The sequence below is a fragment of the Colletotrichum gloeosporioides genome, assembly GCF_011800055.1.
Source record: "Colletotrichum gloeosporioides strain Lc1 chromosome Unknown consensus_86, whole genome shotgun sequence".
Lineage (NCBI taxonomy): Eukaryota > Fungi > Ascomycota > Sordariomycetes > Glomerellales > Glomerellaceae > Colletotrichum > Colletotrichum gloeosporioides.
Window position 1 is genome coordinate 308,330 of NW_025544731.1, and position 16,471 is coordinate 324,800.

Below are 16,471 nucleotides of genomic sequence, written 5' to 3' on the forward strand. Positions count from 1 at the left end.
TGCGCTTGGATAGAAGCGAATGGACAGAGGGATGGCTGCTGACGCTTTCGAGCTGAAGGTGAAGGGCCTCAAGGCTCTGGGTTTCGTGTTTGTGTCCTCTCCTCTCAAAAGTGTATGCGACAGGCTGGAATTTGAGATCAAGGAATATGGCTAAATCAAAGACGACGTATTCGTACGTCGCTCTATGCTGCCCAGGTTACTATGCCCCAGTTGTGCGAGGTAGTGAAGGGATTCACATGGACCGTCTATGCCGTATGTGTTGGGGAGCAGGAGACAGCGGATGATTTGTACGAGAATTATGGTAACTGAACCCTGTTTTCGTGGGTTTAGAGCCGACTCCTCGAGAGCACGCATGAGATTAAGGTTAATTCCTTCCTAGTTGTTAATACTCAGAGGCCCTGTGTCTATTACCAGATGAAACCTTCTCAATAGATTGATGGTCCATTTGAATGTTAGCTCCATTAGATCCTCGGCGACCACAAGCCAGTCCCAGACAGTGTTCTGTCGAGTGCTGATTTGAATGACCGCCTCTACTGTGTCCCAACCTCTGGAAGTTGCTTCGGTCCTTGGCCGAGTAATGTCCGCAGTTGCATGGCCCTTCGAGCTCCAGTCCACAAACATGCCGGGCAGTGGCGTTTCGCTGGCTTGTACTGCAGAAGGCGTATCACTGTAAGTCATAATGGACACGTATAGAGCCTGTTGAGCATTCGGTCGACGTGACACTACGCAGGACTCAAGCCACTCTGTAGGGGACGTCAACAGGATCACACCTTTTGATGCAGTTGGGACCGGAAGCATGCATAGCTCGAACGCGTCTTGGGGTATCGGCACGAGCTGGCGCGCGCGCCTCGCGCTACCTCTTTCCGCAACGGCCATGGTCCCTTCTGAAAAGCCCACGTATAAGCCGCCACTCCCCGGGCACGGGCTTCGCTCCCAGTTTCCCCCCAGTTTACCCTTGGAGCAGTCTTCATACCGTTCTTCATTTCCATCGCCCATGACTGGGCAATTGCACACACAGTAAATTATGGTGTATGTTCTTGCGAGTTGTAGCGTGACTTATTCTCCTCTAACAGCAGTGATGCTCAATCACCGTCGCCTCGCAAATGACAAACCAGTCACAGAATGTCAGAGGCTGTGGACACCGCACCACATTCGTCTCCCTTCCTTCGCTGGTAGTCCTCGCAGTAAGGCAGGATAACAGGCTTACATTCAAGCATGATGACACTCATAGAGAAGATCGCGCCTCGAGCAGACTTTTCGCTGAATATAGCATACTGCTAGCTAGTTCCCAATTTCTCGCTCCTCGTCAACCATTCTATCATCAAAAGACTTTCCGAGCATGATCTCAAGTCTGCAATGCTCTATTATGAGGCATTGCAAGTCAGTGTGTGACCAGACGTTAGCCTATATCCTGTTATCATTCCAGCTCAAGGAGACCTTTCCTATAGTCTGCATTACCTTTCCACTTTCAAACGTAACCCACACAGCTTCATCGTCATTTTGCCTATTAACTACCAGCCCCAGCCTACTTACTGCGCCAATAGACATAATGCTTGTTTCTAAATCTCTACTCACTGTCGCCATTTCTGATATAACAGTTCCATCAGCAGATGTGACGTATCCAGTCGTAGCTTGAGTCGTCGCGCTGGGGAAAGCCTTGAGGTTTGGGCTGTGAGATTGCGTCCGCTCTTGTGACATGGCCGTCTCACGGCCATCGTGAATCGTTCGAAGTTTTGATAGCCGAGCTTCTACCTCGCTAGTTGGCTGGCATCGGAATGAGCCCAGAGTTTTAAGAAGAAATCGAAACATTCGTCATCGATTGCATACTGTCATCGTCTCTAAAGAATGTTCAGATAATGATAATAGAGTGCATTGTCTAGGCAGAAATCCAGTCTCCGCTACGCTATGTCCCAGCCGAATGAGAGTATCAATTATTGACCTCTGAACAAACTTGAAGGACGCTGCTATGATCCCTCTTTGGACGCGATGGTCGGCCTTTCCTAACCGGCTCTCGAGTCGCGCGATGACCCAGACTTCATTTTTGATGACTTTCCTCAAGAAATATCTGTGAGGCGTTGCGTCAGTCGGCCCAAGTACGTGGGTGAGGTTGCATGGTGCTCACATGTCTTTCTGCAGTCTCATATTCTCCCTTCGGGCTTCGTGAACCTGACCATCAGTCATGAAAGTATAAGCTTCTAACTGAATCGCAGACACCAGCAACTACAAGCATGTCTGAACGATTTCCATCTGCGGAAATGGCATCAGGATTGACTCTCTATGCTGAAGCTACTTAGACAATCTAATAACCGTTAGTGAGCTATTCGCAACGTCGCCTAGGCGATCGATGGCTGCGGAAAGATCGCGCTTAATGAACGTCGCCTTTATCTCTATTCCCTCTAGGACATGACTTTTTAACGTATAATGAAGCGTTGGGGAGCGACGACCTGTCTTACTATGACGTCTGAGTGAGAGCTGGGCTGTTCTAATAAAGTTCCAGAATATATCACTCTGATGTGCTAGATATTCCAGCTGCCGGTCGGGGCTCCAGCATATTTTGAAAACTTGTATAGCTTACGTGAGGATTTCTTCCCATACCTAACTAGCTAACAGATAGCAATGCAACTTATGAGAATCCTGATAACTTCAGCCATCCTGATTCAAACAAAGATCGGTAGATTTCCTAGAAAAGAAGCTCTGTGCTAAGTGTTAGATTGCTCTGTCTCTCGGTGGAAGCCCGCGGTGTTCTAAGTACTAATGGTCTCACGCCAGTGATACATAAGCAAGGCGTACGTCCCGTGACGAGGCGCTTTTACTTAGAACAGGCCTTTGCAGGATAAAACTTGAATAAAAGGCTAGCAGGCAGCTAAGCGAGTGTGCATTATATGGAGCAACGAACCAATCGCAGCGGCGATCCAATGCACCTTCCTCCACGTGCCATCGTCTTCATCTCATCATTTGAATGCCTGCAGCCCTTTCTTGAGCAGATTAGTACATATGCTAGAAAGCTCGCAGCTCGTCAAGGCCAGTTCAGAATAGACAAAGTGATGCCACCAAGGACTTAGGAAACCATTAACTGCTTTCCCGAGCGCAGTGATATCATAGCCTAAGAACGGTGCGCGCGGGAACGGGTCTATGAGGATGTGCTTTGCTATCTTCTTTACTAGTGCGCCAAATAGGGCGGAAGAATAATTGGAGTCACATCTAGTGGACCCACGAAGAAGATTGGAGCCTAGTTTGTCCAGTATTCCCAAGATGTCTGCTATAGCGTGCTGCCTTCGCCTGTTGATCTGGTCTGCTAGTGTCAGTAGGCATACATAGAGATGATGGTGAGCGTATAAACTGGTTGGTCTTTATAAAAAGGGTAGTTCAAGGGTTAGGAGCGGCCCTTTACTCTTTATAACAGCTATCTTGGGGACGGCCTGGAAGAGATTATCTCTACGAAAAGCAACTCATACTAATGACTATAGCACTAAATAGCGGTTATACTCTGACAGCAGTTGTTCCTGGAGGCTGTCGATCTAAAGGACTGCGAAGAAGGTGTTGTAATAGCTGTAGTATTCAACTTATACGGCGATCTTGGCGAGCTGTTCTAGGTCGACTATACGGGGAATGTCTTTCGTTCTGGCATGGAAGATTTGCATCAGAATGAGGATAGCGTTGGCGTCGCAGTCCTTTGCCCTTTTATGCTAATGGCCACCCTTGGAGTGCAGTAAAGTCTCTGCCCATAGCCTGCTGAGTTGAGATCTGAAGTAGTGTGATGAAAGAGTGAGATGCTGCGATAAAACAACGATTTTAACAGTTGGGATTAAAGAGGCTGGTTTATTAACATAGGCCTTATCGCTAGTTAAGACTAAAGAGCGTGTTTCAGCTTCTGATAATTGCGCGCTTCCCAGGCCGTTTCTAGAGACAGACGAGTCAGCTACGGCCGGTATTCAGCTGGCTTTAAGTCTAACGAGCGGGGACTTATTTGTTTCAGGCGCATTAGTTGTCGCAATTATCGCATGCTCCAACAACTTAAGTCTCTCTGATGGTGAAGGTGCTTTCTACTTCTTTTTCTTCTTCTTATTTTTCTTGCTCTTCATGCCCATCTCCTCTATTGCTTCAGTCTTTAACATCAAAACCGATTTCCATGAGACCAGTATGCTTCTTGTGGGCCCGCTACCGAGGTTTTGTCCAAGCTACGTCCGTCTATTAAGCTCGCTATACCTAGCAGTCAGCTCTGACCCTCCGGCCTCGTTTTGGGGCACGGATTAGGCGAACCACAAGTCTAGTCCGTGAAGCCCAGCGTCCAGACAATCATCTTAGGGGGCAATCGCCTTGTTCGGATTTGCTAGGCAGGACGAGCAGCACGTCTCCATCAGGATCAAGCACGTGGCGGCGCTCCCCAAAGCCACGTTGTTCATGATTTTTGTTGCTGAGCGCGGTGCGAAAAGGCGTCGTCATGGTGTATGCCAGGTGCAATGTGGCGATGCAAAAGGCCATGCGTTGAGTATGGTGGCCCATGAAGCCGCAGTTGTATTCGAGCTGGCCATGTCTGAAAAGTTCGGCACGCCCAAGACGCCCGCTGCCAGCGCCATTCGCCCAAAGCTCGGAAAAACAGCCTGAAAAGCTCCTCTGCAACAGTTCTCTTCGGACGCCGCACTCCATCTGGGGTCTCGGACTTTCTGTGTACCTTAGCGGGGCCGACGCTCCACTGCGCCGTCGGGTCCGGGGTGCCAGCCCTGTAGAGGCGGGTCCGGCCGGGTGCGGACCACGCTGTGTGCCTCGCATCCGGGCAACGCTGACCCGCCCGCAGGTAGAATGTGACCGGGCTGTAATTCCCGACTGCTCCGCTAGAAAACTCGCGCGGAGGTGCCTCCGACTATATGCCACCTCTGGCGGATATCAGAGCCATACATTTCGGTAAAAGAGCGATACTTGTCTCGGGCTTGGGCATCGGCGGCGAGATAATCATCTATCCGGCCGGCGAGCCAGCGATAGCGCAAATCACACAGACGAAACATGAGTTACAGTGGGCATCTCCGTTAAATAAGTGTCAGACGGCCTTTGGGCTCGTTGATCCGCGGCAGATTTCGCCGGAATTTGGTGGTATCGATAATGGGACCCAGCCTCCACAGGTGGCCCCTGGTAGCGATTCCCTTTGATATCACACTCACGTCAGTGAGTCGACAGCCTTCGTTGAACGTCAACCGCTGTGTGGTGCTCTGGTGTCTCTAGGAGCACAAATTACCGGAATATGGACTTTCGGAGAATCTTCGAGATTGAAAGTCCGGACGTCTGCGGGCCGCCAACACCGTTATCAAGGATCTCGCCGTCGAGGAGACATATAGTTAGTAACGAAATACTGAGGCTATAACCCTGCGCACTGAGTGAGACATCGTCCAATAGCGTGTGGTACTGGCAATAGTTGGCCATGATGGCCAGCCTGCCTCATGGTTTTGACAACCCGCGCGCTTCAAAATAGGCCATTACTCTCGGAGTCATAGAGTTTGAAGCTGGAACTAGAAGCGTGTATCTTTCGGCCATGCGAAGGACGTCATCAATTCGTTCCTTGTCTAGTAGGCGCAGTCATACCATCCCGCGAAGTGCCAGGCAAAGCTGCGTTGCTTGCTTGGACAGCTCAACGGACGAAAGACGTAGCTCGCCTGGTACTGCGCCGAACATACCGTGCCTCAACTTTTGGGATTCTAGAGATTGCCCGAGCAGCGCGACAGGATGGTCGCTGGGTTAATAGACTAGATCCATGGCTTGCAAGGCATCTTGTCTCTCGTGTCTCGACGCAGTAAGTGTGCCCGGTGCAGTCCGCCCCTTCAATCGTGTCTTGACAGATGCAGTGGGCATCGCTCCACAGGTAGTTGATCCCCGTGTGGTGCGTGTACCACAAAACGCGACCGTGAATGCAATTTCGGACCGCGGACGGTTTCAATTGCTTCCTCACCCAATTCTCGATCAAATATCGCCCTGGTTCTTGACTTTCGTACTGGGATGGACGCCAGGTGTACGATCACGCTGCATATTACCGTTGATGGAAGGCATTCATTCACTTGCGGCGTTACTTGAGCCCTTCGGACTGGACGTATCCGATATCGGTAACGAACGACCCAAATTTAATGTGCTTTTGCTGGTTGCTCTCACTGGCTACGTCGACGACCTGCGACATGATGGACGTGCCGTGGCGGCGGTTGAGGTGAAGCAGTGATAGATCTTTGTCATCATTTCTTATGATTGTGGCATGGCGAACAGATATGACGCGAAGAGAGAAGCTGCGGCGGTTCTAGCGGGTTGTTACGGAGGAGCTCTTCAAAAGTCCTTGCCCACGCCTAGAAGTCACTGTGGACCCGGAATATCGTAGGTACGTTAAGTCATCAGAAAATCCAACTCAATAGCGGCATTTTAGGTCCCTCGTGGGGATCGATCAGGGGCTGCGTGGTGAGGTTATTCCGGATCCCTGTACCTCCAAGTACTTCTGGTACAACTGTCTTGGCATCTCGGAAGAAGCTTTGGAAGAGCTCCTCTGTACTGGTCAGCAGTAACGGGACTGACCCGCAGCCGAGAAGGATAGCACATGTGGTAAGTATGCAAACTTGCAGAAGCTTCTGGATCAAACGTTCGAGCTTACTTATGGTTCTGGTCTGTTCCCCAGATACAATTTGCGTTCAACCTCCGAGATTGTTGATCTACGAATCTCAAACCAACAGCACCTCGTCCCTCTCGCGCAATCAGACGGATGGTTGGTCTTTGTACGGTTCCCACATGTGTTAACCCCGGTAATAGCGGCAGTGAGGCATCATCCAGAGTGGGCATTCGAGCGCTCGGGCAGGTAATGTTGAGAACTTGAGCCTGGTACCTGGAGAATTATTCAAGTGTCTGATCCTGGCACACATCTTCGCGCACAACGCGAGCGCAGGGTTCGCTCAGTAATACCAAGAGCATTCTTCGCGATGCTTACTAGTCAGGTGCCTTGCAGTACGCTCATTTGCCATGGCAATTCTCGCGTTTCCTCCCACCCCGCACCTCACCGTGGTAGGCAACTCGAAACCCATTGTGATCCAATTGAAATTCAGAATGAAGGGTCCAGTGTGACGGTCCGCTACCTTTGAAGCCCATCATCCCGTCAAATAAACCCGCGCTCGCCAATGTTGCTGCGACCACTGACACAAGAGGCACCTCGGCCCCTGGCCCGAATGCTAGCCTGAGTCCCGTCTTTACGGAACGAATCGGCCACGTCAATTTGTAGCATGGCGCAGCTAGCACTTATAGATAGAATGATTAAGCTGTTTCACGCAGTTGAAATAATCTGTTCTTGATTCCGGCTGGCGCCAGACCTTTGATGATCAGTTCGTTACGTCGATACAAAGACTATATTATCTCGAATTCTGGAGGTACAATCTCCCGGTCTTCCGTGGATGTCGTGCGCACGCTGAAGGTCACCCAGTCAAAATACACCAAGACTGCTCGGTGAGTCGAGTCGGCTGTGCGCGACCCAGCAGTTACCAGCTCCACCCCATAGCCCTGCCGGCTTCGTCAATATCAGGAATTGAGCACAATCAGCGCAAAAACCTGTTATGCTTCAATAGCCAAAAGTCAGATTTATGGAGAAAACTTAACGAAATGAAAATCGTACGTTGTGCTGCGCTGAGACAACCTGGTACATTTGCGACCGAAATCGGTGTCAGGCTGGGTTTTCAAGAATTCGTACACACGATACTCTCTGCCAAACAAAGTCGTTCCTTGCTGTTCTGAATGTCAGGGTAAGCAAACATTGACTTGCATCTCCTCGCTCCAGGTTGACGCTGCCGCTTGGAGAGGCAATCAATGTTTATCCAGTGATCATATTTGCTGAGTCGACAATTCTAACCGCAAATTTTTGCTCCCTATCGCATGTATTGATCAGGTTATAGAACACGCCAGTGGAGGTGGTTTTCCTATGGATCGAGGGAAATTGCTTTGCCGACCCTTTTGAGGCATGTGAGTACAGTATTAAGCTGCAGCAAGTCTAGCAATTTAAGTGCAGACGCCCCCGGGACCCATCCGTCGCTGAGAATTATGATGTCTAGTACAGTCTGTGGCATGTCCTCCAAACGCCGCAACACCATGGCTGGATCAGCGGACTTGTGTTGATGCGGGCTACCAGCTGAGGCCTCCTTCTCACCCGTGCGTGGTCGCTCTTGGCTAGCTTGTATATCCATGGCTCCGCGTAGCCCTTCCCTTCTCTGCCGGACTCACATGTGCGTCTAACTCCAGCGACTACTGGACATGGAGACTGAAGGCGAGACCTGATAAAAGTCTGGCGTGAGTGGCAAGCTCACATCCTGAGCAGGTGGCTCAGTGGGGAATCTTTGTGTTCCAAGCCCGATGGCTGAGCTGCGTCGGTTAAAAAGGTGCACCGTGTAGTAGAGCGACCGGCTGCTGACCGAAACGTCCTGGCGCTGATTGTTGCTAAGGCAGGCCATTACCGAGAAATGTTCTATGGTCTGCAACGGGGCCAAGCAAGCTAGCAGTGTTGCTCGGCGAGGCATGAATGGTATTGTTCAACTGCCAGTTCGTCCATGTAGGATCTTGTAAGTGAGGTCGGAATGTTACCAGTGTGGAAGCTTGATGCTTTGACGACGAGTGTAAAGGGCGCGAGAACGCAGGAGTCGGGTAGACAGCGGACGATAATGATGTCTGTGAGGATGCAACCGGAGAGGTTGGGTCGGGAGTCTTTGTGAGGGGCATCAGCTTTTCCGTTCGCAGCAACAGCGCTGCGCTAGTCGGTTCTGAATTCTCCGCTTCTCATCGGCCATACTTTGTGCGTTATCCGGCATATTTGGGAAGAAAACGTTGGCAAGTTGTTGACTGGAAGCTGAGAATCAATGACTGTAAGATAGAAACGTGAAATCTGCGATCCCCGATGCCTATAACGATCCCCGCCCTCTTTCGTTTTCTATAATCGAACAGGCTGCATTTTTTGACTCGTTCCAATCGCCTAGCCCTGTTGCTGCGATTGGTGAAATGTGCTGAGAAATGGTAGAAAACCGTTCCCAAAGCCGCCAAAAGTAGATGCACTACCCGTGGCGAGGAGCCGCTCTTCTGAAGGCCGCCGGCTCGCCGCAGGAGGTCTATTCTGTAAAACAGGGTGAATCTGGTGTGTACGCAATGAGGTCTTCATAATAATTGTGAACAGTCTGAAATGAAAACCATTATGCCGAGCTTGTCCGAACAAGGCGTATTGGCGGATCTCGAGAGACAATCAGCCCTTCCAATGTGGTAGTCTGTGATGCTGTTGGGGGCTTGGTCCGGCTGAGTGGCCTGTGTTGAAATGAGATGTTGGTAACAGTCATCCCGGATAACTGGGATGCGCCTGGTAGCGCTGCATGGATGCATTATGGATCCGTGCATGCCACGCTGCAATCATCGTCGCAACGGTTCCCATCCCTGACTGCCACTGGCTAGTGCGCCTGTCTCTATGTGGGAGGTTGGATGTCCATTGTAGTGTACATCTATCCCACGGTCTTAAAAGTGAGTGCGGTTCTTGCGGCTTTCCATATGATGAAGCCCCGCAAGTACTACGCTTGCCTTTGACAGCTTTGGATAGTTGTAGGACATGTTTTGAGGACTGCAGCTCGTAACAGGAACGAGTTATGCTGCCGGGCCTCCAAAATCTCGGGTGGAGCAAAGACCATTTCATCGACGATGCCAGCAGCGTTCCGCTCAGGCCCGGGATTGCACACACAATTTGGGGAAAGAGGCTTGGGAGAACGGCGAGGTACTGTGTTTGAATGATGAAGTAATCACAGCCAACTTGAATTTCCTCATTTTCTGACCTGAGTTACTGCTGTCGCACAGAAATCAGAATTTAGATAATTCACCTAACCTGAACGTCCGGATCTGGCACAAGTGGTGTTGTATAGAGGCATAGGCGTAACGAGTAGTAAAGAGTGTGTGTGTGATCTAAACTAGCTAAGTGGGCTGCCTGGCTAGAGGCTGGAAGAAGACCCTAGGCCCTAGGCTATATAGGCTACCTATAGTACCTATAGGTAGGTGCTACTATACCACCCCTCAGGCTCTAAAGCCTAATAGTAACTATTAATATATATAAAGTAAGTAAAAAGCTAGAAATCTTATTAAGAGCTAAAATACTTAAAAATAAGGAGTTTTTAAGTTTATATTAACTTAGTTAATCTTTAGTTAAATTATTAAGTAATCCCTATTTTCTAATTAATTTAAAGTTTTAGATTAAATTAATCTTAGAACTAGTTAATATTAATCTATATTATCCTCTAATCTATTTATTAATCCTAGTATTTTAATAAAATTATAATATTTTTATATTTTAAGAGATTTTATAAGGCTATTAGTAGTTATCTTAGAACTATTAATAAGGTAAAATAAGAAGGTCTTATTTATAAATACTTCCTTAATAATCTATTTATATTAAATATTAATATAGTAAGTATAAACCTAATTTAGTAGATTTATAATATAAAAGTATATATTAGTACTATTTATAAAGAGAAGAGTAGAAGTATTTATCTTAGTATTAAATATTTACTTAATAAATCTCTTAATCTATTTAAAAGTAAGGCTAATAGGTATTAAGTTAATAAACTCTACTTTAGTTATACTAAGAGTAATAAATATCTACTTCTTAAATTTCTAAGTAATAAAAATATTACTAAAGAAGATAATATATCCTCTTATTAAGATATAAATTAGCTAGTTATTAATAAATAAAAAGTTTACTATACTATAAAGTACTAAAGTTTAATTTAGGTTAGTTCTACTAATAATAATACTATAATAAATAGTTCCTTAGAAGTAGTAGAAGAGGTACTTAATAAAATATAGATATATTTAAAATAGACCTCTATTAACTTAATAAAGCTTATTAATATAGTAAGTAATATTAATATAGGTATTTTAAATAAACTAGTTAATATAGCTAGTTTTCTTAATATACTTTTTAGTTTCTATAATAATATATTTATTCTTATCTTATTAAATAGAAAGCTTTTTATAAGAAGGGAAAAGAGTCTTTATAAACTATAGATCTTAGTAACTAAATTAATAAATAATAGCTTTAGTATACTTATACTATAAGAGGAAGATCTTCCTAGTTAAGATACTATATTTAATTTAAAAACTAAGGAACTATATAGCTTTACTAAGCTTTTTAAGGGTATATACCTTTTTAAGATTATTATAAATACTCTTAATATACTACTTATTAAGTATAGTAATAGTATTATTATTAATATATATAAGAGTATAAGTATATTAGTCCTTATTTATAAATAAGTAAAGCTTACTATTAATAAGGATAAAGCTAATCTTACTTATTTTAGTATAGATAAGATTAAACTATTAGAGGGGAGCTTTATAAAAACTATAGAGTACCTTCTTAAGAAGCTAAACTTTACTATTATTAATATTAAAGCTAGTAAGTTAATAAATATAGATCTTAATATTATTAAGAACTAATATTATAAGAAAGGTAGAGTTAAAGTTATATATCTAATACTTAAAACTTTAAAGAGTAGTAATAACTAAGAATAATTAAAGAGCTATAGTTATAGTAACTACTATATAAACTTCTTAAGAAGACTAATCTCTATACTTAAAGTTACTATATATAACCTATTAAGTTTTAAATTATATAATAATATTATTAATAGTAGTCTTAATATTAAAAACCTATTAGCTAAGTAGAACTTTAGTACTATAAAGAGGGTAGATAAGTTTATAGACCTCCTTTATAATAAACTAGTAGATTTCTTATTTATAAGCTTTTTTCTATTTAAGTTAGTGAGGGTTCTCTTTAGCTTATTTAAATATCTTTAGGATATTATAGCTCTATAGAAGTACTCTAGAGATAGTAGTAGCTATAAAGGTATTAAGAGTATATTTAGGTATATTATTATATACCTAAATATTAGTAGTAATATATACCTTTTTATTATAGTTATAGATACTAAAGAGCTACTTATAGTAACTAGAAGGTTTAAAGTTATTTTAATAAGGTTTAAAAGAAGTAATTTTATTATCTTATAAAACCTTAGTAACTTTATCTCTATAAATTTACTATCTATAAATAGGGTTAATACTATTAAGTTTTTAGTTAATAATACTATAAAAGGACTTATTAGAATTACTATTACTATTATAATAATTATTAGTCTTCTTATTATAGTTTATAGTAACTATATTATCTTCTAGAAAGGATTATAAGTTTAAGTAAAATATAATTTTATCTAGAGGTAGGGTTATTAAATTTAATTCTTTTATAACTATATTAAGGGTATTATTACTAATACTTAAAGATATTAATATTATAGTAAAGATCTCTAGAGACTTCTTAAGAGAGTTAGAAGTACTTATAGATATACTATACTAAATCTAAAGATCTAGCTTATTAAATAGTATATTATACTCTATATTATTAGTAATTAATATATTATATATAGGTTAAAAGATAGTATTTATTAGACCTTTATAGAAGTAAATATTATAATAATAAATAACTTTCTTCTTCTCTAAGATATAGATATAATAGATATAGTTATAGAGAGATATATAACTAATAAGATATCTCTTTATAGCTTAAGCTTCTATCTTTCTAGAATAAGGTAAATAATTAATACCCTTCTTATATATATAGGTAATATAACTAAAAGTATAAAGATACTTAATATAAAGTAGTTTATAATTAGTAGTAAAGTTAAGTTTATAAACTATTATTTTTTAAGGGTTTATTTTATTTTTAGTATTTTAAAGTAGAAGGTTAAGTACCTAAATAGTTAAATTAAATAAGTAATCTTAAAGTTTCTTAAGTAAGTTAGTATTAATTAGCTATGTATAAACTACTTTAATAATAGTTTATCTTATATACTTAATAGAGCTATTTATAGATGGAGTATTAGTAATAGTGAAGTTAATATAAGTATTAGCGAAGTATAGATTATAAAGAATCTTCTTAAACTCTAAAGTATTATTATATACTTAGGTTTTAATATTAAGATTAATTATATTATTAAAGACTTTATAGAAGTTCTTAATAATATTATATATAACTTTATAGTAATAATTAAGTATAAAAATAAATTAGTAATAGTTATTATACTTATTAAGAAAATATAAAGTATAGTGCTTATTAGTTATTAATAAAGACTTAATTTTAATAAGGTTAAAATATATCTCTTTATTAATCTAAGTAAGAAGTAGGGGAGAATTATAACTAATAATCTCTATTAATTTAGCTAGATAGTATACTTTATAATAAAAGTTCTCTATCTCCTCCTTACTAAATATAATACCTATATAGTAGTAAGCTTTAATAACCCTAGATAGATAAGTATAAATTAAATAGTAATATATTATTTTAAGAATTAGCTTAAAGTTATAATAAATACTAATAAAAGTAATAATAGTATTAATAGGTATATTAGAGGTTATATAAGTCTAGAGAACTATAATATCTATAATCTATTTAACTTTACTAATAAGGTGAGTATTATTTATATATATAAAGCTATTAGATTTATAGTTATAGTTAATACTAACTTTATAAAGTTTACTAGGACTAAGTAAGTTAGTAAGACTTAATAAGCTATACTTAATATTATTAATAGTCTAGTTAATTATCTTAAATAGATTAAGAAGATTATAAGTTTAGAAGAATATAGTATTAATACTAAGGGGATAGATATTATCTCTATTAATAGTTATAAAAAGAAATAAGTTATTATAGGGAGTATATTTTATAAAATACTCTATATTATAAAAGAGATAACTAAAATATCTAAAGTTAATAATAATATTATTATAATAGATTATATAGTTATTAATAGTAGTATAAATTAGAAGGCTAGTAATATAGTAATTCTATATAGTAATACTAATAAAGGCTAAACTACTAAGAATACTAAATAAACCCTTTATAAAGATAGAAGTAGTTAAAGTAGTATTAATACTATCTCTCTAATAGTCCTTATTATATTTATACTTATTAATCCTCTTAAGAAAGTTTACTTAGTTTTTATAAGTTAATAAGATTAGTTTTAGATAAGCTATCTAATACTTCTTAGAAGAGTAGTTTATATTATAATAGATATAATATACCTTAGACTTATTATTTAATAGGTTATTATTATTATTATTAGTATAAAAGGTATATAAGTTTAATAACTAAGGCTAAGATCTATCCTTATAGAGTAATAAACCTATCTTCTATTCTTTATTTTAAATAAAGATATAGATAGTCTTAATAATATTAGTTTATACTAGTTTCCTATTATTATTAGTATAGTACTTATAGGTATCTAATAAATAAGTTTTAAAATAGTTTAAGAATAATATAACTTATAGATAGTAAGAAGAGTTATTTATAAAATTAGTAATATAAGTCTATAGGTATTAGATATACTTAAGAGTATTATAAAGAGTTTTATAATCCTAAGTAGAACCTTTAGTAAACTTATTAATAAGAATACTAATAGTATCCTTAGAAACCTTAAGAATATATTTCTTAAGTATTTATATAAATATAAAAGGATTATTATTATCTTTTTATCTTATATTAAGTAACTTATTAATAAGAGTATTATATAAACTAATAAGTAGTATAAAAGTAGTATTATATTCTTTAGTTTATTTCTCTTTAGTATCTTTATTATTATTAAGTTTAAGGATATCTTTATTAATATACTTCTTAATATAGTTTAATTATAAAGTAGTATTAATAAGAATTAGCTATAATTACTAATTAAATTTACTTTTTAATTAGGGAATATTAAATAAGAAGGTTTTAATATTTTTACTTATCTTATTAGTTATTTAGAGGGATATAAGTTAAGTAATAAAAAGACTAGAGAGGGAAGATATTATTAATTAATATATTAAAGAGAGATATAAAAAGTAAAATAATATTACTATTTAATATATTAATAAATAAAGTAAATTTTTATATAAGTAGTAGTAATTTAATATATTAAGAACAATTAGAGGTTATATTACTATTTACCTATTAAATTAGATTATATAAATATATAGATAACTATAAAAGTAAGAAAAATATTATAAGAGAGTTATAAAGTAGAAAAATACTTAATTTAAGGCTATAGATACTAGTGATTTAAGTACTAGGTTTATAACCTATAGAGGTATAGGTGTAATAAGTAGTAAAGAGTATATATATGATCTAAACTAGCTAAGTGGGCTGCCTAGCTGGAGGCTGGAAGAAGACCCTGGGCCCTGGGCTGCATAGGCCACCTGTGGCACCTGTAGGCAGGTGCCGCCACATGTTGTGTTTAGTGTAGTCCCACGGCTCATAAATTCTACAGCAAGAAATAAACTTCAGTCGAATCATCCTGCACACAAATTAAATAAGTCCCAAACGACTGCGAGAAAATAGCAATCGTCTTGCGCGCCTGACTTGACTAAATTGCGCTCAGCCTTAGCCGTAATGATCCGCCTCAGATGATGACGGCATCAGTGGAAAGAAACGTACAGCTATCCGGAAGTCCAAGAGCATCGCAGATCTGTGTTTTCAAACCGGTAGCTGGTGAGGAGGGGAACACAAAGTTCAGAATCACCGACGCCGCTCCAGGTGTAGATTGTCTGTAGTGCTTTGGGAGCCATCGCTTTCGCTTAGCGCGATACGAAATTGGGTGTAGTGTTTCCAGGCTCACCCAAAATTGAGCCTCAACTTGGAATTGAAATCCTGAGATATAAGCACAAGCTTGGAATGTAAGATGCAGGCCTCAGTACAAATGACACAGGAGACAGCTAACAACCTGCTTACTTCAGCTTATATGTTGTCTGTTGCAGAATCGGCTGCGTGTTATCTCTGTGCCTTCTGAGGAAAGCGCGATGTCTGGTCCAGTATCATCAGCCCGCGGTACTTGATTCGTAAGCAGATCTTGTCTCAACAGTCCCATTGTGAAAATCTTCTCTCACACACGCTGACGACGCAGTCACACCGGGAGGCTCCGGTAAGCCAGAAAGATGATTCGTGCTGCTTGATGCATTCACCCACGAGCGGGGCATCCGACAAGAGCGCAATGAAAGCGCCACTGTCGCTAGTTGGTTCGGGTCGCACACTCTGTGCGCCCGAAGCCAGAGTGTGGCTGGGTTGGACGCAGCTAAACTGGTGCGCCAAAGCCGGCATACTGCATAGTTGAGGCTGTCAGGTGGAGACGCCGGCGCCGACCGTGCTCTATCAACGGCCTGCACCAGTATCTGTCGAGCTTGGCCAAACGGCAGATTTGTGGTGAAAATAGGTGTTTGTGACACTTGTGACTGTCTCTGTCTCTGTCTCCGTCAACGGAACCTCTGTTTTGGTTGACCTGATTGAGGGTTCTACGCTTCTCGCTGGTCATGGCTGACCGAGTCACAGGGACGAGGGATGTGCTTTGGTAAAGAGCCTGCCTGACGATGTGCAAAGACGTCCTCTCGCAACTGGGGTAGCCCGCTCACGGTCGCGACGGTGTGC

General features: G+C 40.6%; 6 protein-coding genes across 6 annotated transcripts; 1 reads left to right on the forward strand and 5 right to left on the reverse strand.

Annotated features, from left to right (window-relative positions):
• Positions 1 to 31: 31 nt before the first annotated feature.
• Positions 32 to 309, forward strand: GCG54_00015325 (uncharacterized protein; the record flags this gene model as incomplete). Its single annotated transcript, XM_045415128.1, has 2 exons — positions 32 to 112; positions 196 to 309. The coding sequence occupies 2 exons, from the start codon at positions 32 to 34 to the stop codon at positions 307 to 309; spliced, it is 195 nt and encodes a 64-aa protein (XP_045258301.1).
• A 2,642-nt stretch (positions 310 to 2,951) lies between these two features.
• Positions 2,952 to 3,641, reverse strand: GCG54_00015326 (uncharacterized protein; the record flags this gene model as incomplete). The annotated part of the gene is made up of 3 exons (XM_045415129.1): positions 2,952 to 3,339; positions 3,463 to 3,518; positions 3,570 to 3,641. 3 exons carry the CDS (start codon positions 3,639 to 3,641, stop codon positions 2,952 to 2,954), a joined length of 516 nt encoding a protein of 171 aa, XP_045258302.1.
• A 45-nt stretch (positions 3,642 to 3,686) lies between these two features.
• Positions 3,687 to 4,088, reverse strand: GCG54_00015327 (uncharacterized protein; the record flags this gene model as incomplete). Its single annotated transcript, XM_045415130.1, has 2 exons — positions 3,687 to 3,900; positions 4,048 to 4,088. The coding sequence occupies 2 exons, from the start codon at positions 4,086 to 4,088 to the stop codon at positions 3,687 to 3,689; spliced, it is 255 nt and encodes an 84-aa protein (XP_045258303.1).
• Positions 4,089 to 4,296: 208 nt separating this feature from the next.
• GCG54_00015328 (uncharacterized protein) lies at positions 4,297 to 5,019 on the reverse strand (the record flags this gene model as incomplete). The annotated part of the gene is made up of 3 exons (XM_045415131.1): positions 4,297 to 4,647; positions 4,673 to 4,861; positions 4,993 to 5,019. The coding sequence occupies 3 exons, from the start codon at positions 5,017 to 5,019 to the stop codon at positions 4,297 to 4,299; spliced, it is 567 nt and encodes a 188-aa protein (XP_045258304.1).
• Positions 5,020 to 5,024: 5 nt separating this feature from the next.
• Positions 5,025 to 5,415, reverse strand: GCG54_00015329 (uncharacterized protein; the record flags this gene model as incomplete). Its single annotated transcript, XM_045415132.1, is given in 2 exon segments — positions 5,025 to 5,211; positions 5,231 to 5,415. 2 exon segments carry the CDS (start codon positions 5,413 to 5,415, stop codon positions 5,025 to 5,027), a joined length of 372 nt encoding a protein of 123 aa, XP_045258305.1.
• Positions 5,416 to 5,430: 15 nt separating this feature from the next.
• GCG54_00015330 (uncharacterized protein) lies at positions 5,431 to 6,036 on the reverse strand (the record flags this gene model as incomplete). Its single annotated transcript, XM_045415133.1, has 4 exons — positions 5,431 to 5,550; positions 5,575 to 5,651; positions 5,737 to 5,961; positions 5,982 to 6,036. The coding sequence occupies 4 exons, from the start codon at positions 6,034 to 6,036 to the stop codon at positions 5,431 to 5,433; spliced, it is 477 nt and encodes a 158-aa protein (XP_045258306.1).
• Between the last annotated feature and the right edge of the window lie 10,435 nt (positions 6,037 to 16,471).